The following is a 10,173-nucleotide window of genomic DNA, read 5'->3' as shown; positions in this document are numbered from 1 at the left end:
CCAAGAACAGAACTCGGTCTCGGTGACTGCTGAGCTCCTCTCACCTGGCCAACAGATACCTGGGCATCACATCTTTCCCCCTGTTGGATGTTTTTCTTTAAGTTGCCTGATCCAGTTTCAAGTGGCCTATTAAACAGAATAATGGCCAAAGTTACCCAGTCACAGCAAGAAAAACAAGAGTGAAGACCTTAGCTCTGAAACCATACAAGTCCACAGGGGAGGAAGGATAGGATCAGAAGGATCTGATAGGATCAGAAGGATCAAATATGGGAGTGACTTCAAGCACATCTATTTGTTTTACCCAGATGGAGATGCTCCTGGCCAGGTCTGCAGAATAGAAGAGAGATTAAACAGAGGCAGCCTCCACCCTTTGAACATCATTCCTACACCTCCAGAGGAATCTTCCATCTACCCAGAGTCATTTAGGGCTGTGATATAATGAAATACTGGCTACCAATCTATGTCAAATGCTCATATTGATGCTGCAAAGGCACACAAAGAAGTAAGAGTACTTAATGCTGGAAGAGCCACAATGCTGCTTGGTTGTACTGTTTCCTTTGAGGACAGGGTACCAGACAAGTTCATCATTATTAAATCTGCTTTTTTCCATTAGCCAGTTTTTGCTGTAATAAGGAAGTCAAAGAAACAGATAAATGCCTGAGTTTGAAGCACTCATTTGCTGACAAATACCAGGACTGATAATTTAAATATCATACCCCTTCAGAGAAGAAGTGGAACAGCAGGAGTCTTATTGGCCCTTTTTTTTAACTCCTTGCAGAGAAAAGCTTCAAGATGCTGCCACTGAAAACCCAGGTGGCTTCAATTAGAGCCTGCAGGTTGTTCAGGCAGTGGCACCACAGTGGGAAGAGTTCAGCAGGGTTTTAACTGATCTCCAAGTCCATCCTTACAATACTATTGAGCACACACACACCTAGGAAGTTTGCCTCTAAAAAAAACCACGAGTGTTATTAGCACTGATGGTCCAGAAGTGCAGTTTCCACTCCAAGCTTCATTTGTTTCTCTGTCACCAGGTAGCAGAGTCACATCTCCTATCTGTGCCCTTTGAACTCAAAAAGGGAGATACCTGTGCTCAAGCAGAGCTTGAACAGCCAGGAATGTAGTGTGCTGTTCCTGAACATGGAGTAAGTTTGTGCAAAATTAACATCAGATCACTGAATGCAAAGAACACCAGAAGGTAGCTAAGAAATAAATTTCTGATGAGAAAAGTTTATTTTGAACAGCAACTGGAATGAAAAAAGCCTCTGCAGTGCTCACATTCAGAAACAAGTCTGACACCCTTTGCAGTAACTGGTTGACACATTTTTTTTTTTTCAAATGCCTTCAGAGTTGTCTCCACCCCTCTGTCTCAAAGGCACACAGTATTGTGAGAAGATAAAAAAAATGGGAAATCCTGCATGCTGGCCCCTGAATTTGACACATGGGTGAAGAAGAGAAACCTCTTTTCCATTTCCATGGCTTAAAATTTAATCTGTACACGTTTGCCATCACATTACACCCTTTCCATGAAGCTGACTCACCAGTCCAGGAGCACACTGTTCTCCCTCCTGACAGCACCCCTGGGAGAGAGCATGCTGTGGGCAACTTTATACATAAAAACTAACCAAAAATAGCAACTAATTACAGTGATGTGGCAGCCAAGGATTTTAACTCTCTTCCTTATAACATTAAGTCTGCTCTCTGAACAGTATTCATAACAAAGAGTTTCATATCCTTGGTTTGACACACAGAAGACCAAATCATACCACTGTTTTGAGAAAGACAATGGCACTACATGATGTTGGATAGAAGAGCCTAGATTTTTTAATTCCAGAATCCCTCCCCCCCTTATCTTTACTAGACTCAAACCGTTGAGGGAGAAAAGACACATATTCTATTTTAATGCATATCCCCACACAGGACCAATGCAGCCTTTCACAGACAAAGGAACTTTGATTAAAATTCTCAGTATTGTCTAGAGATCATCCACATCAGAGCAAAATCCAATTAAAATTAGGTCATAGTCTCAGTCCTTCTGTACCTGTCAACAGTCTGCCAAACGGTTCCGATGATCAACACATGATCCAAGGAGTCTTCAGCCCTGTCAGAATTCCAGGAATTCCCAAAGCAGTTCCTTCTTACCTTGACAGCACAAGGCTGGAGTGCTCAGGAGCCATGACTGGTGACAGAATAAAAATGCAGAGGCACTGCTGCTTATTCACATACCAGTTAAAAAATAGTGTTCCTTCTTTTAAAAAGTACTTAAAAAATGAAATGTCTCGGGTCCTCCACTTTGTGATTAAGTTAAATTTGCTTCTTTGCAGGTTGCAGCAACAAAGCATTAGAAGTCATAGTAATAATCCAGCTTTGCATCCACAGTTTTACATCCTTTATCTGAATAAATTCTCTCCTCTCTGGGAAAGTAGGTCATCTCGTCAGCTATTCTGGTTAAAATGTCTTCATCCACAGTGTAGCCACGTGATTCAACCTCAACCCTGACACACATTTTCACATGTTTGTATTCCAGAGGCAGGAAAGGGATAAAGTAGTCAATGAGATTTTTATCAATCAAAGTGCTGTGCCAAAACCCACCTGCAAAGGGAAAAAAGAGGCTTGTTACCACTCCTCTAGTTCAACACTGCATGGAAGAGGCACATGACAGCCCTCTGCTGCACACCATCACTTCATCTCACTGCAGGCCCCAAAACTGCATCGTGGCTCCTCACAAGCCAAAAACTGGAGGCCACATCGAGTAGAAACCATGGCTGTAAAAATGCAGCTAAGTACAGTCCATCCCTTTTGTGTAACCTTTACCCTCTCAAAAGCAATCCCAGCTTTACTCACTATTTTTGTTGTTGAAGACAGACACAGACAGTGCATTTTGGATGTCTGTGAGCTTTATGTCTTCCCTCGTCCTCCCCTTTCTCCAGAAATCCAGTGCCACCTCTGTTATCTTTTCAGCTCCTGCGTTGCTAAATGAAGAGAAAACAAAGATTGTAGCTGGGGGTAGTTTTAAAAGGCAGTGAGTGCACAGAGCTGCAAACCTGAGAAGGCACTTCTTACCTGAGGAAGATGAAGATGGCCTGTCTATAAGACACCCCATCCAACAGCTCATAGTAGTCCAGGAAGGGCTTGATTGAGTCAATGAGTCCCGCGTGCATTTTATCCATTTCATCAAAGATGAAGAGGGATCTGGGACAGATGCTCACATTTCCCCGGATCCACGACTGCAGCTGGTCCTGGAGTGCCATAAAAATGAAAGATGCTGAATGAGTTTGTGTTGAAAAGACAGGAAATAGCACTTATGTTTACTGAACTTTGCCATGAAAGAGTTGGTGTCATTTTAATAGCTCTGTCTTCTTGACAAAAATTAAAAGTTGTAAGTGAAACTTTTAACAAAATCTCATGCTGGATCTGAAAAATCTTAAGGCACCAAGGGACAGGATAGGACAAGCAGGAAATCTCCTTGTGAGAAAGATATTCCTATATAAAGCAAAAATTAAAGTGCACAGCAGGACAAAGGATGGGTCCCACTAAGGAACAGCCACAAAAAACAAAGCTGACTTAAGCACTGCATTTTTCTCTCACCTAAGTGTTGCATTCAAGATCATTAATGAATTAATTGGGGAAAAAAAAGGGTTGATATGTCTTGACTATTTTCAATGGTTCATCACTTTTATATTCTCTGTTTACTCAGTCCCTGAACTGCAGGTGTTAAGTAGCAGTCACTGTTGGTAATAAGTAGCAATAGGTTTCTCCTACTGCCTCGGGCAGCAAGCTTCCCAAGTTTATTCACCTCAAAAAAAATGCAGAAAAGCTTCCATTTTATTTTAAAACAGCTCAGCTACAAGAAGGGGAAAAATAAGCTGTAAAAGAGGAAATAGCTATTTCCTCCATTTAGAAATCAAGTTTGTAGCCCATCCTGTTCCCATTTTTAACATATACAAGCTGAATATAAACATGCAGTACTACAAGACAGTGGTACTCATTCAAACTCTGCTGTTAACAAAGTCAGAACAAAAAAAACCCAGAAAATATGCATTTGAGCTACTCCTCCACAATATCCCCCTGCCCACAGAACTGCACTGACCCCACAAGGTGACACAATTCCAAGTACATTTATCTGTACCTCTCTGACAATGTAATATCTTGTGATTTCACTTTACAGCTGGGAAACGGATCCACAGAAAACGAAACAAGCTGCTCAGTGTGCAGTAGAACTGACAGAAGGGTACACACCAATGCCTCAGAGATCAAACTTCAGCTTGCCGTGGTGCCTGACACACCTGGAGGTCACTGGGTTGTTCCCCAGAGTCATGAACAATTGGGGTTTTTTTGCAGTGCCCACCAACATATCACCTAACCATGAATCATGTTTATCCTTAACTCTCTCTACGCAAACTGTAGAATGAAAATTAAACCTCATCATTCTTCCCTAAAGAGAGGCTCAAGATACATGAAAAACCTTTACAGTCACGGGAAAAACAGTCCTGATGGATGTAAGGATTCACCTCGTTCTGTGCTGAAGATTCCAAAACAGGCACGGGATACATGTTACTGCACAAAATAACGCCTAGGTCAGTAGCACTGATCATGCCATGACATTTATAACCCCGGGCAGCGGAGCACACTCTTACCTTGTAGAGATTGATGCTGTGAGCGTGAGGAAAGTGCAGAGTTGCGACGAACTGATGGACGTATTTACTCTGCAGGCCTTTTTTATAAATGCTCTCGGCGACGATCTTACTGACAAAGTTCTTGCCTGTCCCAGTCCACCCGTGCAAGGAGAGCGCCAGGGGCTTTTTGGCGTTGGTGTTGTTCAAGAAGCCCCTCACGGCTTTCACAACCACCTTGCTCACCAGGTGCTGCCCGAACAGCCTCTTGTCCAAGGTGTCCTGCAGAGCTGGATGGAGAGACCACACAGTGAGCGGCGGGCGCGGGGTCACCCCGCGCGGTGTGGCGGCCGCAGCCCCGGGCAGGGGGCAAAGGGCCGGGCCGGGCTGGAGCGGCGGCCCCCGGGGAGGCTCTGCCCGGCTCCCGGCGCCGCTGCCCCCGCGGCGCCCTCCCGCCACCTCCCCTCAGAGCCCGCCCCGGCCCCGCACCGGCGGCGGCGCGCTGGTCGTGCCGGTGGAGGCAGCACTCCCTGAAGTAGCAGTAGAGCCGCGGGTAGGAGATGAAGCCGGTGAGGGCGGAGGCGGCGGCGCCCGCGATGGCGAGCCCCAGGCTGATGGGCTCCACGGCGCCGGCCTGGGGGAGGAGCAGCAGCAGCGCCAGGGCCGCCCGCAGCGCGCCCCGCCGCAGCTTCATGGCCCGCCCGGCCCCGCCGCCGGCCCGCCGCTTCCGCCCCTCGGCGCCGCTTCCGTCGCTGCCATGGCGGGTGTGGGAGAGGCGGGGCCGGCGCTGAGGGGCGGCCGCCATGTTTGGGCGGGAATGGGCGGGGCCAGCGCTGAGGGGCGGCCGCCATGTTTGGGCGGGCACTTGCCGCTGTCACCGGCTGCGCGGCGGCCTCGCGTGGTGGAATTGTTAAATGTTACACTCTGTGTCTGTGTGTTTGTCATGAAATCATAGACTTGTCAAGGTTGGAAGAGACTGTTAAGATCGTCAAGTCCAACTGTCAACCCAGCACTACCACTGTAACCCCTACACCACATCAGCAGCACCCAGATGCAGACACCTCTTAATCCAGGGTTGGTGACTCCACCACTTCCCTGAGCAACCTATTCCAAGACCACCCTAACGTGGAAATTTTTTTTCCTAGTATCCAATCTAAATCTCCCGTCTCAAGGCTCCCTGTCCAAGGGATCCACCTGCATGGGCTCAGGGACAAAGTCACCTATGGCCAGGCTCTGGGACAAACTCATCCATACCCTGGCAGACAGACTTTTCCCGTTTTCTGAAAAAAATGCAAAATCTGATCTTGTCCCTCCTCACCCTGGTGTTGCCACTCCTGAGTTGACAGGACACCCTGGCACCCACAAAGCATCCGCAAGGATCCCAGAAGGAAAAATGTCACTTCTAATAACTTAAAAACACTTTTTGCTATTTTCAAAGTTACAGATCTTCACTACAACTACCCACATTGCACCTCCAGGGAAGACACGGTGCAGCCAGCTGTGGCCTCTGCACCAGCTATGTATTTTAAATATAAAGCTCCCAAGAGCTTTACATTTATAAATCAAACAGCGCCGCTGCTTTTAAAGGATCTATTTTTTTACGTACTTTTAAGAGGGTGAAAAAAAATGTATAAAAGCAAGTGTTTTCTCACTAGAAAATGCCAACCATGAAAGCTCATTTTCCATTATAAAACTTTATTTATAAGAACATAGTTATATACAAGGTTTCACCGACCAAAGAGTTCACAATCATCTGCAAACTGATTCACTACAAGATCACACAGTTGAAAAGCTTTGTAGGTAACATCAGCATGTGAAGGTAGTGACTCTTCTCAAAATCCATCGCAGGTCACAGACACAAAATCCTTTATTAGCGGCAAATCCAAACAACTCAAAAGGCTTCAGTCCATGTTCATTAGTATCGCCTGTTCATCTTCTTGAACTTCTCATAGTGATAATCATCTGTGGCTTTTTCATTGAGGGGACGTTTGCGATTTGGAGGAGACCCTTCAAAAGAGAGAGAAGGAAATATTATTTCCCTGTCCTTTGACAGGAGACGTTGTCTCAACCCCACCACTTCCCTTATACAGCCCCTTGCTACGTAAGGTTATTGCTTCAGCTGTCACTGCTCCCCAACCTTGCACCCTTTGGTGTTCCAGCTTCCACCAAACCCTTCTCAGACAGCTTTGCCAACATGCTTAAGCTGTGACCTTCACTGCTCCACCCCTGAGCATCTCTAAAAACATCCTCCATCCAGAGGGGCTTCAGGTGTGACCTGGCAGTGGTACATCAAGTGCAAACAACCAGCTCTCTTGGACTTGGATTGCTCCATTTCCCTCCTAGCTCAGGGCATCCAGAGGAGGTAAAAAGGCCCAGATCCCTTCTCTGTTTCCCTGAAGAGTTTCAGTGTATCTCCTTACAGCCTTTCAGATTCAGAACTTACGCTCAGGTTCTGGTCTTTCAGTATCCCCCACTCTCAGGGGACGGGGCTTTGGCTCCTCTTTGTTCCTTCGCACTGGTGCGTTCAGCTCCTCATGATAAACTGAGAGAAGGAAAACATCAGGTAAGGAATATTATCTGGAGCACTCTTATCCAATGGACAAATTTCTATGACATTTGTTACAGGTCATCTTTAGCAGAAACAACAGCAGCTTAGAACAACCATTCTTGGAATTGGGTTTCTATGGATAATCAATACAGGCAAGATGGGGTACAGCAAATTTCAGTAGCACTGTTTCATCAGAAGTGGCCCAAACACTCTTCACTTCCTTTAGAACACACCAACCTGACCCCCAGTCACCCCTGTGAGCATGGAAGGACACAGCAGAAGGCTGCCTTTCCTCCAGATGGCTGTGGCATGAGAGGCTCTCCCGGAAATTAATTCCCTTCTCCTGTCTAGTAAGGTCTGTGGCCACCTCTCTGCTCTGGCAGCCTAAAACATGGACCCTCTCCACTATAAACCACCATTTATCATCCCAGACAGGGCAGGCATTTCCAACACACGCTCAAGGCACAACTTAAAGAAAACATCTTGAAATTTATGAGTTGCTGCCAGCTGGGAGTTCAGAAAGTTCAGCCATGAGAATGAGCAATGAGATTCCCTCTTCTTGCTGACAGGAAGAAGAAAAAGCCCAGGCCAGATGTGGTCTATATGAGCATCCCAGGAAAAGCAATTGTGGAGCTGCTCGTACCAACACACAGACTCTGTATCAGACTCTGTCCCAGCTGGGTCAGGGGAACTACATAAAACTTACATCTGTTGTGCTGGACATAATTAACAGCCATGTTGGTGGGAACAAAGGAAGTTTCGCTGTCTTTCTTCTTGTTCTGCTGCTCTGCCAGCAGCTTGGCCTTGGCCTCTTCAGTTGAGATGATGTTTTTTATCTTTGCACTAAAAGAGAAAGAAAGAAAAAATATTAATAGTTAGAAAGGGTAGCAGGCACAGAAGTGCTAAGTGGATGGGTTCGGGGGGTAGTAACAGCACTGCCATGGTACTGTTACATGGTACATGTGTTTTTGGAGAGAGGAGGCATTGCTATAGAAACAGGTGCTTTGTTTCAAAGGCAGAAGGGAAGCTCCCATCTTCGTGCATCCTTTCAGTGCAGGGCACAAATGGGTCATCCAGAAAGCTGCCAGAGTCAGGTCACAAAAATTAAGAGCCTTTTCCCACAGGTCACACAGTGGAGCTGCACCGAGCCCTGTTGCTGTGCTGTGCTAGTTACCACACTAATCCCAGTCAATTCTCAGTCCCACCCCACAGCCAAACTGGGGCTGTGTCATCCACCCATAGCGCTGCTCTGCCAACCAACAGCTGCTTATCCTGGAAATTCTGGCCATAACCCACAGATCTGTGAACCACATACTCAATTCCCAGGTCCACTTCAGGAATGCCACTCAGCATCTGGTTGGACAGCATCTCCTCAGTCTTCTTGGCAGAGGAGACACGGATGTTCTCTGGCAGCTCGTACAGAGAGTCCTCGGCGTTCTTAAGCTTCACCTTCTGCTCCTCATTCTCCACAATTCCCTTTCTCTTCTTCAGCTCAGTCTCGATGTACTTCATCCTAAACAGCAGCACATGAAGGACACACAGCATTTAATTCTGTGCCTGCATTCCATCCCAGCCCTGCTGAGCACAGCTGCATCCCGGTCCTGAAAGCTGGGACAGAATAGAGTAATCTCTCCAAAAGAACTCAGCTAACATCAACAGCAAGAATTAATTGTCCAAGAAACAATCAGATCCTCCAAGCTCTTTCACAGCCAGCAGGGAAGGCTCCCACTGGGATTTAATGTCAAGCTGGCTGGTTGGCACCTCCCAGCTCTGTCCATGAAAAAGCCTTCTCAAGTCTGGCATGCAGGAAGTGAAAGGGTGAGGGAAAGTTTCAGTGAAAACTGGGAAGATATTCTGGGAGTACTCAGAATCCAAGACAGAAAAAAATAAATAGTGAGGGACCACCCAGGCAAGTTCAACACCAGAGACACAGCACAACTCACATGTCAGCATCTTCATCCCGCCTGTTGGTTTCTGCTGAGAAGGAAGTTCCCAAGTTCAGATCTTCCTCTTCATTAATCCTAAGTGGAAACCACAATGTTTACAGGTTTTGGGGGGTGTGTGTGTTGTTTGTTGTTTGTTTTTTTGGGGAGGTAGGTGTGGTGGTTTTTTTAAACTAATTTAACATGTTAGGGTAAAAATAACTGGCCAAACTGGGTTATATTAAACTCTCTAAAGTGTTAGTTCATTACCAGCTGTCATTTAACACTAGTCCAGAGAGAGATTTACAGAGCTCACATGCACCCACCTGTCCTTGCCTCTTTCCTTCAGCTTCTTCATGTCCACCATTCCCCCGGATTTTATCTTAAATGGGTCATCCTGTAAACCAAGACACAACAAGAAACCCTGAAGCTTCCCCCTAGTTTAATGCTAATCTTCAAAATCTGGATGAAAGCACAGAAAACATTTAGGAACTGAGCTGTGACATCAGTCCCACCCCAGGCCAGACTCACACAGTCACTGGCTGGACCACAGCAATGTCTTCACACCATCACATCTCAGCCCCGAGGAGATGGAAGTGCCCAGCACTTACCACAAGTGTTGCTTCTTCTTGCAACTTCTCTCCCACAAGCAGAGCTACAGCACTGGTCAGGCAGATAAGGAAAGAAAATGGAATTAAGTGGAAGGAAACATATTACCAAGAATACTGCATTGCCTTATCCTTCTCTAATTCTCCCCCTCTTTTCCACCCTCAGGCTTTAACATGGAAACTGCTCTATCGGGAACACGGTTTTGGCAGTATCTGACATGTAATGGTTTGTAGTGAAGGAGGCAGAAGACGAGAGAAATTCACTGTTACATCACACCCTCAGACAAAGCACAACTTCCCATCCCTTACCTCACCCCATTGGGTCGCTTTCTGAGGCTCTGAACTTCTTTGGCTTCCTCAAGTTTTAACCTGAATAAAAAAATACATTCGACTTAGTACTTAATGCCTTGGTTTTAATTAATTATTTTGATTTTCTGCAGTTAACACAGAATTTTCTAGTCAGACTTTGTCCTAAACCTCTGCAT

The 10,173-nt window shown here is 46.1% G+C and overlaps 2 protein-coding genes across 2 annotated transcripts; both read right to left on the bottom strand.

Moving 5' to 3' along the window:
• Positions 1 to 1,207: 1,207 nt before the first annotated feature.
• LOC113950232 (torsin-1A-like) lies at positions 1,208 to 5,348 on the bottom strand. Its single transcript, XM_027649802.1, has 5 exons — positions 5,100 to 5,348; positions 4,635 to 4,900; positions 3,061 to 3,236; positions 2,842 to 2,969; positions 1,208 to 2,589 (listed from the first exon to the last, which is right to left on the bottom strand). The coding sequence occupies exons 1-5, from the start codon at positions 5,302 to 5,304 to the stop codon at positions 2,339 to 2,341; spliced, it is 1,026 nt and encodes a 341-aa protein (XP_027505603.1). The 5' UTR covers positions 5,305 to 5,348; the 3' UTR covers positions 1,208 to 2,338.
• A 937-nt stretch (positions 5,349 to 6,285) lies between these two features.
• Positions 6,286 to 10,173, bottom strand: CUNH9orf78 (chromosome unknown C9orf78 homolog). Its single transcript, XM_027650296.1, has 9 exons — positions 10,166 to 10,173; positions 9,998 to 10,057; positions 9,692 to 9,743; positions 9,407 to 9,477; positions 9,102 to 9,179; positions 8,474 to 8,671; positions 7,865 to 8,001; positions 7,054 to 7,152; positions 6,286 to 6,617 (listed from the first exon to the last, which is right to left on the bottom strand). Exons 1-9 carry the CDS (start codon positions 10,171 to 10,173, stop codon positions 6,526 to 6,528), a joined length of 795 nt encoding a protein of 264 aa, XP_027506097.1. The 3' UTR covers positions 6,286 to 6,525.

The sequence above is a fragment of the Corapipo altera genome, unplaced genomic scaffold, assembly GCF_003945725.1.
Source record: "Corapipo altera isolate COAL_440 unplaced genomic scaffold, ASM394572v1 268, whole genome shotgun sequence".
In the NCBI taxonomy this organism is placed as follows: Eukaryota; Metazoa; Chordata; class Aves; order Passeriformes; family Pipridae; genus Corapipo; species Corapipo altera.
The sequence above is the reverse complement of the archived record's forward strand: the minus strand, read 5'-3'. Positions and strand labels throughout refer to the sequence as shown.